The 19,143-nt window shown below is 37.6% G+C and overlaps 1 protein-coding gene across 2 annotated transcripts in view; it reads right to left on the bottom strand.

The window, feature by feature from the left end:
- AP3B1 (adaptor related protein complex 3 subunit beta 1) overlaps positions 1–19,143 on the bottom strand; it is a 263,029-nt gene that overhangs the window by 119,490 nt on the left and 124,396 nt on the right. For both annotated transcript variants that reach the window (XM_082621919.1, XM_082621920.1), the window contains one exon: positions 4,050–4,226. In XM_082621919.1, the coding sequence (XP_082478045.1) occupies positions 4,050–4,226 (177 nt within the window). The remainder of the gene's footprint in view (positions 1–4,049; positions 4,227–19,143) is intronic.

Here is a 19,143-nt window from a genome sequence, read left to right as displayed (position 1 = left end):
GTTATCTTTTCATCTATTGTGAATACATTTTCCTCTATGTCATCAACCATTTACAAAAGCTGCTTCAAAATTTTGCTTGCAAATTTCCACATCTGGGTCATCTAGAAGTCGGTTTCTGGTTTTTGTTTTTTTGTTTGTTTGTTTTTATACTGATCACATTTTCCTGGTCTTCTTCATTATTGTGGTAAAAATAAACATAAAATTTACCACTGCAACCATTTTTAAGTGTGTAGTTCAGTGTTATACAACCATTACCACCATTAATCTCCAGAAATGTTTATATCTTCACAAATTGAAATTCTATACCTGTTAAACAATAACTCCCTGTTCTAGTTCTTATATTGAGTAATTTTGGATTTATCTTGGACATTATGAATGTTATATTGTAGAGACCCTGGATGTTGCTATACTCTAGGTTGGGTTCAAAGTACAAACTTTGTCTGTTTCAGTGCTGTTCAAATTCCAGTTCAGTTCCTTTATTATTAACTGTGCTGTTCTGAATCCACCATGCATATGTGTGGTTCAGGTGTGAGCCAGAGACCTGAGCAAAAGTATTCACAGATTTTTTTTTTTTTTTTTTGCGGTACGCGGGCCTCTCACCGCTGTGGCATCTCCCGTTGCGGAGCACAGGCTCCGGACGCGCAGACCCAGCGGCCATGGCTCACGGGCCCAGCCGCTCTGTGGCATGTGGGATCTTCCCGGACCAGGGCATGAACCCGTGTCCCCTGCATCGGCAGGAGGACTCTCAACCACTGTGCCACCAGGGAAGCCCTATTCACAGATTTTGAGGCTCCCCACACTGGCTCTCTCCTTTCTAGAATTCTTCCTTAACTTTTTAATATCTTTGGTAGTAGATTTCTTTTTTTGTTGTTGGCCTCACCAAGCGGCTTGTGGGATCTTAGTTCCCCGACCAGGGATTGAACCGGGGCCCTCGGTAGTGAAAGAGCAGAGTCCTAACCACTGGACCGCCAGGGAATTCCCCATAGTTTTCTTAAACTCTGTCCTCTACTTCCTCAGACCAGAAGGACTCTGGGTTTCCTTCTGGGGCTTCAGCTTCTGTGTACAGTGCCAACTGTACCCTGAACTCAGGACAAGAGCCATAAAAGTGGGGAAATTCACTCTGTGCCACTCTCTTCTTTCACGTGTCCATTTCCCTTCAGAATCTTCCCACTTTTATTTACTCTTTTGAGACTTTAGGCAGGTTGTTTACTTTTTGTATTTTTCCCGAGTTTATAGTTGTCCAGTAGGAGTCTGCTCAACCATACCAACAGCAAACTGTTAACTAAGTTTCAAATTCTTCTTTACACCAGGTAAAAACATTTGCGATATTAAAGAAGCTTATTATTCAATCATTCCTTAGGTATACAAATGAACACAATGTGCCAAATCTTATAAAAATCAATGTACCCATCCCCTAAAACTAAATATTTCAATAAAAAATCTGAAAATGCTCACTGAGAGATCTAGGCCACAGGGAAAACAGACCTACAAATAAATGTTGGGACTTCATGGCAAACCAGTCCCTGAACTCTGTGGCCTGGTCTTCTTAGTTCAGTGTTAAAGATGGTTAAAATAAACACATATAGAAAATAATTTTTTTACATTTAGGTGAAAGCAATCATTTTAGTCTCATCTCACATCCAAGGGATTATGAATCATGCAATTTAAAAACCCAGTCAAGCTGATGGTACATAAAAAAATCATTCTTTGATGTTAATTTTCATTTATGAATTCTCTCAAACTCCTTTTCTTGAGAAATGAGAAAGTGGAGAACAGAACACAACTCTACAGGATACCTTTGTCCATCTATTTTTATATTTAATCATTTAAAAACAATGAGTTGTTTTTTCTAAACATAACTATGTTTTCACCAGCTGGTGGTCAAGTCTATGTGCTTATCCTGAAGTATCATTCTAAAATACACAATACAACACTTCAGAAGCTGAGTTCCAAAACCGAATTCAAGAAAAAAAAAATAGCTGAGTGCAATCTATGTTATCTTCAGATTCACTTAATAAAAAGATATGGAATACACTCTACAATTTCTGAACACACAGTACTACATTCCATTATTGGTTATTTACAGCTACAAAGAAGAGAGCCAGGGAAAGAACCTTCATTTAGTTTTGTAAGACATATCTACTTCAGTCTTGATTAACATACTAATTTGTATTACTTTTCTTTTATGATAATCTGTAAGCTCACTTAGAGTAGCCAAACCATTGTTATGATAGAGCCATAACAATCATAATATTCTAGGTGTTATGTTGACATTCACAGTACGACATGAATTTAGTAATAACAGTGAGTGTCAGGCTAAAACAGTGTTTTTATCAATAAACAAGCAACTCAACAGTAAACATAGGTTTCCTCTCTTTTACTCAGTTTTTTAAAAATAACTCATTGCATGAATTAATCTACATGGCACTTGGAAATGATTAACTGATTCCTTTCAAAGATTGACTTAAAATGTAAAGATAAAATCTAAATCATAGAAATATGCTCAAAATATCTGCAATTATTTGCTCACAAGTTTGGTACACCAATTAGCAAAAGCTATAATAATACAACTCACATCACAATTAGGGATGAAGACAATCTGAAAGTATATGAATGAATATATGAATTTGAGGAGTCAACCTGAAAATTGTGAATGGCCAATATCAGGTTACTAAAGAAAGAATGTGATCTATGGGTAGGGAGAGAAGGCAGAATGAGAGGGAGACACATACAGAGAGATACACAGCAGATACAAAAAAGGAGACACAAACACTGATGGAAGAGGGAGAGAATGACAAAGACATTAGACTGCGGTAGATGGAGTGCGTGCGTGTGTAAAGGCTATCAAAGAGATACCCAGCTAGAGAGAGTTTTAGAGAAGGAGGGGGACAAGAACAGAGACAGAGAGAGGGAACTGGGTGCGGGGAATCACAGAGGCTAAGTAAGAGTCCCAGTCAGAAAAATTAAGGAGAAACAGAGACAGGACACAGAGCATAAAGTCTACTAAGAGTCCTAGGTATAAATGAGCAAGAATCCTTTTCCAGTCTCACTGACCAGATTAAGTCCTCCACCTGTAGAGAAGAGCTATTCAGACAAAGGAAGAAGAATGAGAAAGACCCTATTTTATATTGGGTTGGCCAAAAAGTTTGTTCAGGTTTTTCTGCAACATCTTACGGAAAAACCCAAATGAACTTTTTGACCAACCCCAATATATAGCAGTGATTCTATGTTTGTTTGTTTTTTTTTGCAGTACGCTGGCCTCTCACTGCCATGGCCTCTCCCGCTGTGGAGCACAGGCTCCGGATGTGCAGGCCCAGCAGCCATGGCTCACGGGCCCAGCCGCTCCATGGCACGCAGGATCCTCCCAGACTGGGACAGGAACCCGCGCCCCCTGCATCGGCAGGCGGACTCCCAACCACTGTGCCACCAGGGAAGCCCGATTCTATGTATTTTATACATAGAGGCTATTCCTCTTACCAACAGTTCCTCAAAGTCAACTGATTTAAAAAATGAATATTCTAAACTGCAAATCTGGTTAATTACACCACTATTAAAAAATATTGAACGGTTTTCCCTTCACATGGGGGACAAAGTCCATAGCACTTGCCACTCCAAGTCTTACCCTTGCCTACCTTTCCAAACTCAGCTTTAAGTTTCCTGAAAGCACCAAGCTGTTTCATGACTCTGACCCCCTGCTCGCCTCTTTCCTTATTCTGTATGGTAAACTACTCCTTACAAGCCCTTAGTCAGGAGTCTTATCCTTTATGAAACTTTGACCTCTCTCCTTCTATTTCAGACTTTCAATAACTTTCTCCTCTGGAGTTCCACTGTATCACAATACTTCTATTATAGCACTTACCACATACTATTTCATTTTTTTATGTTTTTCTCCTCTACTAGACCAGAATTTCATCTCTTTATACCACTACCATCTAAAGTAAAACCTTAAAAGAAATAGGCACCTGGTAATTGTTGAACGGACGGACTAATGTATCAGAGCAAAGAGGAAAGTAGATTTCACATAGGTAGACTAAGGATTAGTCTCTTACCTGTTTGGAGTTGGTTAAATACAGTTTTGCTCCAAGATTTAAAATCTGCAGTTTTACCAGATCATCTTCACCAGTGAAGCTTTTAGCCGTCTTCCTCAAAACATCAGGGGCAATTTTAGGAACTCGTTCACAGTTCTCTCCAATTAGCCAAAGAATACTTGCTCTAGCCACAGGAACCTAATATTAGAAGCAGATTATATACAAATATTACAAATAATATAATCATACTCTCCTTAATATTAACATAGAAAAGGTTTTAAATATTATAAAGGTTTTATCATCTATTAATTCATTTAACGTATATCCAGGAAGTCCTCCTGTATTTATGAATTTTCTTCAGTTACCAGAAATTCTGATTAAAACTGATTTCAGAGATAATGCTTAAGAAAAGATTCACACTGGTCTAGAATCTTGATTCTAACAGTGATCCACCAATTCTTAGGCTAAATCTGTCTGGCCATGCCCATTTATTTATCATTGATGCTGCTTCTGTGCTATAATAGCAGAAGAGTAGTTGCAACAAAGACCATAAGGCTGAAAATATTTACTTATCTAGCAATTTACAGAAAAAGTCCGCCGACCTCTGCTCTACGGCATTGGTTCACAAACCTCGATGCCTATAAAAATCATCTAGGGTTATGACTAAAACTGTAGGGTTTTGGTAACAGTTCTAAGACAGTAGTTCTGTGATGGGGTCCAGGAATCCATGCTTCATGAAGCATTACAGATGATTCCGGAGACAGGCAGTCTGCAAACCACGTTTTGAGAATCCATGGACAATACAGAAAAAGGAATAGACCCATTAAAGACTATGATTCCAAATCAAAACTGTTATTGTCTTCTATGTATCTATATCTGCAGCACTGGAAATAAATAAAACTGACAAAATCATCAAGGCCTGCTTATAAAATCATGAATGCTGGTCTATTATTTGGTCATCAACAATAGAAATGGGAATAAGATAAATCTGTCCAATACTGCATTTTGGCATTATATATATTTTCAATAAACTACATTTCCATATAATTTGTTTCTTAAAAATAAATGCTTTGTTACAAATTGGAAACCTTCCACCAGCACCATTAAGACCAACATTTTATTTAGAGCATGCAAATTAGTTTTATTACTATTTGTTTATTTGTATCCTCCCCCTTTCAATATCCTTCAAAAGGAATTTGAAGGGGTATGTAAATTAGTTTCTGCGAACATTTTCACCTAGTATAGAAAATTTGCTTTTAATAATAAATGAAAAAGCCAATGGCTATCATTAAGAGGTAGCATCACAAGAAGAGAGAAGACTCTTTACGAAGTCCTTTTCTAATTCCTCAAATAAAGTCCTAATGTTTGCATTATAGTTTCACAGCTGTACACAGTACAACTGTTAAGGAAGTGAGAATGAGGACCTTTGCACAGCTAGAATTTTATCACAATATATACCACCTTGAATTCCTTCAAAACTGTTTTCATTTCAAGAAATTTCCATTTCAAGAAATAACATAAAATTATTAAGACACCGCTAAGTCTTTCCCCAGAAGGAGAATGAGGTCGTCAGAAAACTTTAAAGTCAAGTATACATTTTCAAATAATGTGATAACAGTATCATCTTTAAATTAATATTAGAATACGTTGAGTAAGAGAGAAGAAATCAGTATACTTACATAATAAGTGTAAGTACTAAGTATAAGTATTGAGTAAAATACTAAATGCTATTACAGATCTATTCACGTAGTATGATAAAACTGATATCCTTACTGTATACTGATTTCTGGAAAGAAAGAGGCTATTTCTAATGTTCCGAAGGTTACACTGCATTAAGACTTTACTCCCAATCTATTATTTTAAATTGGGCTAAAGAACAATAATTGAGTGGTACATTAAATTCTCCAGGAGAAAGCAATTCAAGTTGCCTGCCATAATGAAAGGTATGTCTAAATAAGAATATATGGGCAACTTCAGATTTCAGTTATGCTAGATTTATTTTTCTTAAATATTTTATTATAAATTACCAGTATAAAAATTAGAATTCTATGACATATCACATCTATTCCCCACTTTAAGTAATTTTCCTCTGGTTATACACTTATTTATTTATTTACTTCTTTGCAATTAAAAAGACAACCCCCAAAAGGTCTAAGAGATTGTTTATATTCCTATTCATTAATATATCAAGATTAAAATAATAATATTTAAATACTCTAAACATTCATAATGCATACATTTAAAATATAACTCTTTAAAAAATTAAAAATCAGTATGTTCTAAGGCTCACAATGAAAATCTCTAGGGGGCGGGGGGGGCGGGCGGGGCCAGGATCATATTCAGAGAGTCCAGAACTAAGTAAGAAAATTTCTATTTTAAAAACATAGAAAACAGCAACTAAGGAGCCTGCCTGCTGCAACTAAGAAGCTCGCGAGCCGCAACTAAGGAGCCCGCCTGCCGCAACTAAGACCCGACACAACCAAATAAATAAAACACACACACACACACACACACAAACATAGAAAACTTCTTCACAACAGGAAATAATATCACTATAAATATACTAATACCAATCTTTCCATGATGACATTAAAAAGCTTAGAAAACTGACAAACCCAATGTTTTTGTGCATTTGGCTGGAATCAGAATAAGAATTTCAAATTTCAGCCCTGCCTTTCTCTCCCAATTAAGTTATAAGACTCTTATTTGTACACCACTGATACTATGAATCCATGGCCACTATTTTCAAAGATTTGAAGCAACTGAAAAAACAGCAAGTAAGAAAATTAGTCACTTTTTGTCCTCCACGGTCTTTTCAAACAGAACAAACAGGAACACGGAACTAAGGCCAAACTAATAATACACATGTATGCATATAATACTTTCATTATGAACTTTTTTTTTCAATATTTTTGAAGACAAACTGGATTGTAAATGACTTTGCCTGATTCTTTATTCTAAATGCCCTGAGCAAGTGGTTAAGTGCACTTTTTTTTTTCTTTTTTTTTTTTTTTTTTTTTTTGCGGTATGCGGGCCTCTCACTGTTGTGGCCTCTCCCGTTGCGGAGCACAGGCTCCGGACGCGCAGGCCCAGCGGCCATGGCTCACGGGCCCAGCCGCCCCGCGGCATATGGGATCCTCCCAGACCGGGGCACGAACCCGTATCCCCTGCATCGGCAGGCGGACTCTCAACCACTGCGCCACCAGGGAGGCCCTAAGTGCACTTTTTAAACCTTCTACCAGAAGGCAGTTTCCACTGCCATTTTACCCCATTAACTTGCCTGCAAAAACAAATAATGTTTCCTAGCTGACCACAACAGTTATAGAAAGACATCTAAAAGATTTTACAGATCACTCTGTAAGCAGTTCAATTTAAAAGCTATTGTGTTACAATACCAGCTCACTGCACAATGCAACAGTGTAAAGTAAATCCTGCAAAAACATCGATTTTATTTATTTAAATTTGTCAAAGGCAAAATCAGTAGACATCTAAACAAACTGCATGCAAACAGCACATCAGACTCAATATTCTGCATGTGGACTCAATATGCATGAAAACCTGAGTGTGGATTAAGTGGGGATGGCAGGGCAAGTGTAGTTAACTTGTGAAATGGCAGGCGCTCATGAGGTACCTGGGCACGGAGTACATAAGGCTAAGGCGCTACTTCAGTATTGCTCAGTAGTCTACCAAATAACATCTTTCAACTCTTCTTTTATAATGTGAAACCTTCACCTGTCCCATTAAAGATAATGTGAAACCCTCTTAGAACAATCCTCAGGTAGTGTGCATTTCATTCTGGAAGAACTTTGCTCCCAAAGCAGTATTTACTACAAATGAAGGATACTCCAAAGGATAAAATATATTCACAATCAGGACAGTTGACTGCCCTATCAACATAAATTATTCAATATAAATGAATTTTAAATACAGAATTAATTTAAATTTTAGTTTTCAGATTTTCAACTATGCCACTTACATAACAAATGGAATCAAAGTCTTGAATACAATAAAATCTGTGTTCTCTTTTTTAAAAACTTACATAGCTAACATCTAATGAGCTCCCACCATGTTTTACCAGCATTGTTTTTAAGTACTTTACCTGTTTTCTCAGTCAGTTATCACAAAAGCCCTATGAAGTAGACTCTACCATTATCCCCACTTGATATATGAGGAAACTGGGGCACAAAGGAAATAAGAAACTTGCCCAACATCTCACAGCTTGTCAGTGATACAACTAGGACTGGAACTCCAAGTCTAGATCCAGAGTTTGCCATGGGCACTGGGCAGAGACAATGAGTACGCTATACTCTAGGAAGAATACTGGCCAGCAAGGCAAGAAGACTGGTTCTGGTTCCTGACTGATACATATATCATGGAGACAAACAATTTCACATCAATGAGTTTCATTTACTCATTAATCAAATGAAAGTTTATTCCTTTGCACCTATTCTTTTGCCACACTGTGCAACGGCTCCCTTAAGGCCTCCTGCAGCTTCCCCAGAGCGAGCCTTTTTTTTCAGGGCAGATCTAGGCCATCTTCTTGCCTATTCCCACACTTATGCACATGGGGCATTTTCCCACTTCCTTTTACCTCTGGTTTTATGGATAAGTAAGGTGGTCACGGTGGGAAGAGGTCTAGCTGTCACCTCAGTTCCTCCTCCTCCCAGAGGGTACATGAGCCCAGGATTTTGCCCTGATAAAGTGGCTTAGGTACTGAGGGAAAACATGCTCAATCGTGTACTCTTGTCCTCTGACACTGGTCAGATTGGCTCTTTCTAAAATCCAGGAGGTCTAGGATTTAGGTCAGATAGGCAGAGATTCAGTAAGAAAGAGGTCTCATTTAAGGCTCTCAGGCTTCGTGTTAGAATCAGGTGCCCACATTTATAGGTCCTCAAGTGCTTGGTCAGATTAATAAAGCCCACTTTCTTTTCCACATGGCCATTGTTCTGTGAATAGGTCTCTTGACTGGAGCAGCGATTCTGGGGATTCACTTCTGATTTGAAGCTGTTGTTGGCTACACCCCTCACCACAGTCTTCTGGAGTAACTTGTGCCACCAATCCCTGGCCATTTTTAGGGTCATGCATCACAAACCATCTTGCTTCTTTCTTCCTTGTCCCACTTCAAGCACTTCAGCTTCCTGAGGTACGTTAATGGTAAAAACTCATCACCTTTTCATTCTCCAAAAGTTCAGGTCTTTTTGCTCTAGAACTGCATATAGATTTTCTTATAATTATTTTAATCTCTTCTATATCACAGTCCCAATTTGTCTACTTTTGCTTTCTCTCCACCTTATCAGAATCAGGAGGGATTTTCTACTTTATTATCCTTCCAAAGGACCACATTTAAGATGTATTTATCAATTTCAACTATCTTCATTTAGTATTCCATTTTACACAATCACCTCTGATCCCTCTTAGGTTTCTATGCTTTCTTTCACTGTTATTTTTCTAATGTCTCAGGACAAATATCAAATTCTTTTATTTTTGGTCTTTTTACTTTAAAAATAGTGACAGTTACAGCTTTAGCCATGCCCCACACATTTTGACTAAAGTATTTTCTTTTTCTGTGCTTTTTGGAAAGCCTGTATTTTTTTCTTTAAACTTTAATTTAAAAGTGTATTTCTTGCTTCACAACTGCTCTGGTACCATTTTAAAATATTTAATTCTTATGTTATTGCTTAAGATTAAAAAATATAAAAGCTTTAAGTTTACTTTATGTCTAAGTAAATGATTTTTTGTAAATGTTCTAGGATACATCCATAAAAGTGGTATAAGATTTTAGCTATATTTACTATATCAAGTATTGATTCTGTTATTTAATTTCTCTGTCCTTACATCTACATCTTACTTAAAAATCTATGAGGTATATCTAATTCGAGACAAGCATATTAAAGTCACCCACCAAAACTATTTTATCTATGTCTCCTTGCATTTCCAATAGATTTTTCATTTACATATTTATTTGGTTGCCATATTTTTTGTGCACATAGGTTTAGGTTTCTTAATTTCTTTGTAAATTGGGTCTTTTTTTCCCATTTTATAATGTTCCATTTTATCCTGTTAAAAGCCTTTAATTAATTTTAAATTCTTGTTGATATTCACTTAATGTCTCTCTCCCTACTTTCTTATTTTCAACCTTTATCACTTTGATTATGGTGTTTTAATTATAATTGGCCTCTATCTGGCTTTTGTTTTTCATTCCAATTTGAAGTCTGTCTTCTAATGAGAGAATGCAATCCACTCATATTCAGAGTAGGATATATTTGATTTTTACTCTTCCATCTTACTTCTTGATTTTAACTCTTTCATTTTAATTTTTAAAAATTTATTATTTACTTTACATTTTGGTTTTCTTTTTTTCCTTTTGTGAATTTGGAATTCCCACCATATTTTGTATTCCACTAATAGTTATCTTCTATCTGACAAAAACAGAAAAACAAGCTTTGCTATATAGGTTTGTAAGAAAGTATGTACTTGGTTAATATTCCAACAACTGCCGTAGAGAAAGTCGATGCAATCAAACATTCTCCTGAGCGCCACACAGGGACATAATCAAATACAACAAATTCTTCTTCCAACGAAGTCTGTGGTTTGCTTGATATGGGTCTTATATACTACCACAGGTTTCATGTATAAGCAGCTGCATTCACCTGAAAGCCCTAATACTCCCTTGCCTTTACCTCTTCCTTTCTAACAAGAGCAGAACAAGCTAAAAAGCACAAGTTTTAACTAAATTCTGCACAAGATGATGGGAAATACAGAACTCCACATTCCTATTTCTTTCTCATAACCAGACACATATTTCTCCATCATTCTTTATAAACAAGGAATTAACTATTTTCCCTATCAAAACCCACTGTTTTCACCCCAAGATAAGCTATTTTCACCTTACTATTTTTTTAAACAAAATTCACATTTTATTTAGGTTGAAATAAACTATACAAAATTGATTTTCTTCACCAAAAATAACAGCAATAGTTTCTGTATTATTCCTAGATAAACTACAAAACACTTATTTTCGTAGTTTTTCTAGGTTTTGCTTGTAAATCAAGATGAGGCAGTAGATACAGTCTTGGAAAAAAACCAAGAAAACAAACAAATCAGTTGTCAGTATCCATGGCCTCTGATCCTGTCTTGACCATGAAACAGAAGTGTTCAAAAAGCTTATGAGGACGTAGGCTCAATAAAGGAACGTAAACAGCAACAACCAGATGTGGAAAAACAATAGCAAGCTCTTCCATTCAAACTTTAACTATAACTTGTTCCTTTAACTTCATTTGATAAAGACAAAATCTACACAGAAATTCTTGTTTGGCGAGCTCACACATTTCTCTTACAGTCTGATAATTTTCTTAACTGTCCCTTACGGATTTTTAACAGCATATTTAAAACTCCTGCCATTCAAAGGTCAGTCATGAACTTCATTGTAACGTTTTATAAATGTATTCCTTCCTCCCATACCTCCTCAAAATTTATTTCTTCAAAGAACTGATAACTCAATCCCTGATAACTGGATCCACAGCGATAAATGTTATGTCTAAAATGACTTAACTAATACAATTCCAAAGTGCCATTAGCAGAGATCACACAGAGTGTAACATGGTACTTTCAATGCTATCTTCTGGAAGAACAGTTAGGTCTCCAAAGTATGGGAGTTCAAACGGGCCATTTTAACAGGCAGATTATCAATGACTAATGTACTCAATGGGAGGCCTACAGATCAAGATATTCAGTGATTAAGTGGCCTACGTACACCTTACAACTCTTCTGTAAGATATTTTCAAATTTCTGACAGATTTTTTCAAATATCACATATAAGAGAAAGCCAATTTTAAAAGTCTCTTAGGTAGTTTCAATGGTTTCTGAATTATCTGTAGGGAGCTCTGACTTACTTGTATAGAGTTTGATATATGTATCCACCATTAAATCCAAATCGTGTTTTATATCAAAATTTATGTTAAGCAAAGCCAAGTTACTTGACCTTTGGTCTGTCAAAGTGTTCCTCAGGTATGCTTTGAGATGATTTCGTCCACTTTCAGAGCATTCATTCTCAACCTTCGTCACAGGAAGAATACATAGGACCTTCAGCAATGCATAAACATTAGGGAAAAATTTGATGTCTGGCAGATGAAGGGCTTCATAAATAGTGGATGGAAGTTCTATATGTTTCCCTCTGTGTTTCCACTTGATTCTCCAACAATGCAGCTCAGCAGAGAGCGTGTCAGGATTAGGTAAGTCACTTCTGTACATGTCAGCATCATGCTCCTCTGATGTATTGAATTTGAGCTGTCCCATGACAGAGGGTACCAGAGATAGGCATTTAAGAGCTTTGAGGTGTTGTTCTGAGAATATATCTTTCAGTCCCTGAATAATGTGTTTCACTGTTGGAACACTTAAGAGTTTATTAGTAACTCGCAGAGGTTAGCTGAGATTTCAGGTCACTGTGCTGAGCTCTGCGAAATTTCCCTGGGAGTCTCATCTGAATATCAACTTTGGTTGCCAAATTTGTGGCTTCCGCAAACTAAAATTCATGATAAACTTCGATATTTTCCATCACTTCATTTAGTGAATGCAGCACTGCAGTCAAACTACTGGCTGCAAAGAAGGCATCAGAGATTTGCCCCTGAAGATTTTTCCCAAAGGCTCTTGTAAAAGATAGAACATTTTTAAGAACAACAATGGTTACAATGAAATCAAAATCTGTTACCGCACTACAGAGTACAAATGCTCGGCCAGCTATACAGTTATTCCATCTAACATTTGTGTCACTAATTATACCATCTAAACACAACACAAGTGCTTGTAGGAGGTCCACTAAGATTCCAAACGCATCATGCCTGCCTGTCCATTGAGAATAGCAAATTTCCTTCAGTTCTTTGCCCCTTTCTTCACTGTTCTGAAAGAGGACAGAAAGCACATTGTAAAGCTCTAAAAGCAGTTGTGGTGATTGATGGAAAAAAGAATAAACTTCCTCAATTGTTCCTAATATGACAGATACTCCCGTAACAGGCACTGATTTTGCCAACCACGTATTTAAGGCACAGGAAGAGCAGAGTGTGTAGATAGCTTGGGGATATTTCTCGAAAAGTCTAGAAGCAACAACTTTCACTTTGGAAGAAAACCCACTGGACACAATGTAAGCCTGGCCACAACAGTACTCCATGTTTAATCCCCACTTCTCAGTTATCGTAGTGTGAAATTTCACAGCCAAAATTTCTGCATCGGCTTCATAAGGCAGGAAACCCACAAATTCCTCTCTCAGGCTGTGAGCTTCATCAACAAACCTTACTAACCCAGGCAGGTGCACTTCCCCTGCTATGCCCACCACGTCATCAGTGACGATGGAAAAGAAGGGAGAGTCTCCCACTTCCCTGAGGGTTTCTTCCCAAATGCAGCTCTCACAGATCTCTAGCATCTGTTTGTGCTGTGTTTTCAAACAGAACAATGTGTTAACTGCCGTTGTCTCAAAGCGCTTTCTCAGAACCTCTTCATCAGAACTGATCCGGCACTGCAGCAGTGCCTGAAGGTTATCAGGAGTAAAGAGACCTTCTGGGATTTCATCAGCTTCATGTCCATCCAGAGGTATGTTCTGTTTCCCATAAGAATTAAAATTTCAAATAAAGATTTTAAGTGTTCTTTGTTTTCCTTCTCTTCAAGGCTTAAAGGTAAAAGTCTTCATCCTGCTCTTCACCCCCTTCTTCTGCACTGGCGTCCTGAGCATTGCTGTTATTTATTTCCTTATGTTTTGGTTCCTGTTCAGAAGTTTCATCAATTTTCTTCTGTTTCAGTGTCCTGATTTCATCTTCACTCAATTCTTTTATTCGTTTTTTCTGTGTCTGTGTGGATTATTCAAATGGTCGGTAAGATCAAATATTGTTGGTATTGCATTATCTCGAAGAACTGCCCTCTAAGGACTAGTTCTATGGATCATATAAGTCTCAAAGTGTTTGGCACACAATCGGTAATGTTAAATTAGTTGATCAGGCGTTTTGACTTCTAAGTCGGCTCTCCTACAATTCTCCACTCACTTCTGGCATCTGGCTGGATCCCGCGGGAACCTGAAAAAGGCCAGGTCCAACTGCGTGCTCTTCCGCGTGCAGCTGGGGGCCATGCAGAAGCTCTGCATTGTCATCTGCCTGCCGACCGGCCCAGCCCTCCCCTCCCGCTTCCTCAGGCAGCCCGCCCGCCAGGGCTGGGGAGGGGAGACAGGCTGGTGTGCCAGGAGGTGGGGGGCACCTTACTACTTTTTAAACACAAGATGAGAATACAAAAATAATTTCACTTCTCTCCCCTCTCTTCCTCCCATGAGACCTTCAAAACACATTTATTCTGCCCCAATCCCATCCTACCCCTAGATTTTCTAAGATTGTTCAATATTTTTAGTTCCAGATTATTAGAATTTCCCTTATATTATGGCCCTTCTTTTTCAAGAGTTCTCAGCACTTTTGTTAGACATTCCTAGTCTATCTTTATACATTTTAATTATGTGTATAAATATATACATATATTTGTGTATCTCTATTCTTTGATTTCCCCAATCTAGAGTTCACTGCTGTGGTTCATTAGTTCTTGCTTAGAAAAGTGGTTCTTACTAGATGATGTAACACTTGTCTAAAAGGTATCTAAATACCTGTAGGAGTATTTGTGATTGTTACAATGACTAAAAATACTACTGAAATTTGATGCTTGGTACACAGGGATGCTGGATGTCTATCTCAGTAGACTTGAGGAAAAGGTTTTACCCTCTTATCTCCCATCAATAGATCACTGACAAATAATGTCAAACATTTGTTTCACGTGTAGGCAAATATGGACCAATCTAATCCTTAATTTCTCAGTGATTTAGGGGAATCAAAAGGAAACAACAATAAAGTCCTGGCCAGGTCACTGAGTAGGCAAGTGAATTGAACACAAAAAAGAGAGACTAGAAATGGAAAACAGATACAGCATGATGTATTGGTTAAGAAAGCAGACCTACTAGATATGTGACCTTAGGCAAGTTACTTAACCTCTCTGTGCCTCAGTTTTCTTTTACGTAAAATATATAGAATAGAACCTACCTTTCAGAGTTGTTATTAAAATTAATGATTTATATTTTTAAGTTGCTTAGAATAGTGCCTGGCATATGATTAGCACTAAAGGAGTTATGTTAAATAAATTAGTAAAATAGAATTGAAGCAACAAGGATGTTTACTAAATTCAAACCTTATCATTAAGTCTGTCTTCCTCAAAAACTTTAAATATAGCCATAATCATAATTACAGCTTACACGAAGCTCTGTTTTAAGTGTTTCAAATATGTTGACTCATTTATTCCTCACAAGAGATCTATAGTTATTAGTACTACGGTTCCCATTTTACAGAGAAGAAAACTTGAGCAGGGAGAAGTCAAGTATTGCTTAAGATCACAAAGCAAGTAAAAGGCAGAGACTAAATTTGAACACAACTCATCTGGTTTTCAAATCCATTCTCTTAACCTCTCATACACAGTCTTCGTAATAAGTCCTGACTTTGATGATTAATCAACAATAACAGTAGATATGAAGACAAAGAACAGTGGTGAAAATGTGGTAGAAGATCAGATGCTAAGTGACCCTGTGAGTATTATTCTTAGCTTTAAGATAAATGTGTAACTGCCCTGCAAGCTTTAAAAACACTCTGAAGGAAAGAAAACTTTTCCACTAGAGAGATTAAAAATTGGTCCTGACTACTAGGCTCCAAACCTAGCCATCTATTACCTTAAATTATACAAATATGATCCCTCTGAACAGACTCTGAGTATAGATTACCCCATCTTCAAACAAGGAAGAAGGGTGACCCTTGCACAACACGGGTTTGGGCTGCATGGGTCCACTTACACGCAGATTTTTTTTCAAAAAACATGCAGTCGCAGGTTTTGCATATGCAGATTCAACCAACCTGGATCAAAATTTCCACCCCCGGTTGGTTGAATCTGTGGATGCAAAACTTATGAATATGAGGGCTGACTGTAATATACTGCCCCCTCCTTAAACAACAACCCCTCTAGTTAGAGAACATTAGCTGTCAAACTAACCAACATTCAAGGGACAGGCAGAGTAAAAGACAAACACAATGGAGAAGAGTTTGAAGAAAAACCAGCAGAAGCAATGGAGAGAATGTCTCAAAAGGGAAGCAGTGGTCAGTGAAATCAAATGCTAATGAAAGTTCAAGAAAGATGTGGACAGCAAATTATCCACTGGATTTAATAAAAGGAGATAGTCAATGACCTTGCAAAAGCAGAAGTAGTGGAGTGGTGGAGAGACAAAATCAGACTGTGATGGGTTGACGAATTGAAGGTAAGGAAATAAAATTCTTTTCAGGTAATTCTTCCGAAAACTTTAGTTCTAAAGGAAGAAGAGAATGAAATAGGACACAAATAACAATAATAGCTAACACACGGTGCTGTGTGCCAGGCAATGTTCTAAGAGCTTTACATTTCCTAACTAACACAATACTTTCAATAACATAGGTTCTTTTACCCTCACCATTTTATATTGGTGGGCAAAGTGATGGGCAAAGTGATGTACAGCGATATTAATGTGAGGACATGTAATGTGACAGAGTAAAAATTAATATTTATTTTTTAATTTAATTTAATTTTTAAACAACTTCAGATGTATAGAAAACTTGCAAGAAGAATAAAAAGAATTTCTGAATACCCTTCACCCACATTTCCCAAATGTTAACATTTTACTACATTTGCTCTAGCTTTCTACATACACAAACATATTTTGGTTTCCAAATCACTCAAAGTTGTAGATATGCCCTAATACTCTGAAATACTTCAGTGTAAACTTCCTAAAAAAAGGAATGCTCTTATATAATAAACACAGTAGAATTATTTAAAATCCAGGAAACTGAACACTGAACCAATACTATTAACTATTCTAAAGATTTTATTGAGATTTTTCCAATTACCCCTATAAAATCCTTTATAGCAAAACAAAATCCAAAATTATGTTACATACAGTTGTCATATCCTTCTAATCTCTTTTAACCTGCAAAAGTTCCTGAGTTTTTCTTTCCATTTTATGATATTAGCATTTTTAAAGACTGTAAGACAATTATTTTGTAGAATACCCTCATTTGGTTTTGTCTCATGATTAGATTCAAGTTATTCACTTTTGGCAGGAATTCAACAGACTTGATGCTGAGTTCTATTCAGTGTATCTTATCAGAAGGTACATAATCCCACTTCTGGCAATGATAACTATGTTCATTTGGTTCAGGTAGTGTCTGCTAGGCTTCTCCGTTGTAAAGTCAAAAGTCAATAATTTGCCCTTTTAAATTAAGAATAACTTATGAGGTTATTTATACCTTGAAACTGCAAATATCCTGTTACTACTCAAATTTTCACCCCCTAGTTTTCAGCATTTGTTAATGATTCTCGCGTGAATCTATTACTGTTGTGATGGCTATTCTAATTCCATCCTTTGTTCTTCTACAATTATTAGTTGTTTTTGCATTGTAAGGAATAACTTCCCTTTCTCCTTACTCATTCATTAATTCATCCATTCAAGTGTGGATTCAGAGATTCTTACCCTATTCAATAGGTTATAATCCTTTTACCATCATTTATTTTGTTGCTCAAATTAGCCAGTAGGGGCTCCTTTAAGCTGGCTCTTGTATCTTTCTGACATGCCTCTACCATTCTGTGAGCACTGTCTTGTTTTTATGGCCCAACAAGATGTTCCAAGATTATCTTCTTTCCTTGCCCTAGCTCAGAAATCAGCCATTTCTCTAAGGAGCCCTGGTTCCTTTAAATGCCGAATGGAATTTAAAAACCAAAGTCTACCATAAAAGGAGATGCAGTACTACATTCTACAACATGCATGAACCTTGAAAACACTCTAAGTGAAAAAAGCCAGGGCTTCCCTGGTGGCGCAGTGGTTGGGAGTCCGCCTGCCAATGCAGGGGACATGGCTTCGAGCCCTGGTCCGGGAGGATCCCACATGCCGTGGAGCAACTGGGCCCATGTGCCACAACTACTGAGCCTGCGCTCTAGAGCCTGCAAGCCACAACTACTGAGCCCATGTGCCACAACTACTGAAGCCCGCATGCCTAGAGCCTGTGCTCCGCAGCAAGAGCGGCCATCACAATGAGAAGCCCGCTCAAGGAAGAGTGGCCCCCGCTTGCCACAGCCAGAGAAAGCCTGCACATAGCAACGAAGACCCAAGCAGCCAAAAAGAAATAAATAAATTAAAAAAAAAAGAAAAAAGCCAGACACAAAAGGCCACTTATTATATGATTCCATTTGTATGAAATGTCCAGAATAAGCAAATCCATAGCGACAGAAAGTAGATTAGTGGTTGTCAGGGGCTGCAGTAACGGAAGGATCAGGAGTTTCACGTTAGGAACTTGATTTTAGGGATGATGAAAACGTTCTGGAATTACAGAGTGGTCATGGTTGCACAACCTTGTGAATATACCAAAACCCACTGAGTTATATACTTAAAAGGGTGAATTTTATGGTATGAAATTATACCTCAGTTAAAAGAAAAAAAACAGGGCTTCCCTGGTGGCGCAGTGGTTGGGAGTCCGCCTGCCGATGCAGGGGACACGGGTTCGTGCCCCGGTCCGGGAGGATCCCACATGCCGCGGAGCGGCTGGGCCCGTGAGCCATGGCCGCTGAGCCTGCGCGTCCGGAGCCTGTGCTCCGCAACGGGAGAGGCCACAGCAGTGAGAGGCCCGCGTACCGTAAAAAAAAAAAAAAAAAAAAGAAAAAAAACAAGATCTGGGCACTAGGTGTGCTCAGTGGCACTGGGGTTATTATTGCATGTAGGCCCTCTTCAAGGACAGCATTAGGAAACAGATGTTTGTATACTCATGTACGAACTCCTATGTGTACATACAAATGTGTAGACACACACATACATGCATATACACTCCAACACATCCAGCTATCTATATAAAAACCCATGAAGTTCACATTGATATCTCCAATTCCAAGCCAATACTGCAGTATTTATTGTATCCTTCCCTTTTTTCAGATTTGTGATTCCCTTCCACAACAGTGTGGAATCTTAGAACAAGGAGAGTTCAGCTCTCTTCACCATTATACTTCAGTATGTCTGTTTATTTTAACAAAACTAATT

The sequence above is a fragment of the Mesoplodon mirus genome (genome assembly GCF_964341445.2).
Source record: "Mesoplodon mirus genome assembly, chromosome: 5".
Lineage (NCBI taxonomy): Eukaryota > Metazoa > Chordata > Mammalia > Artiodactyla > Ziphiidae > Mesoplodon > Mesoplodon mirus.
This window is presented reverse-complemented; position numbering and strand designations above follow the sequence as displayed.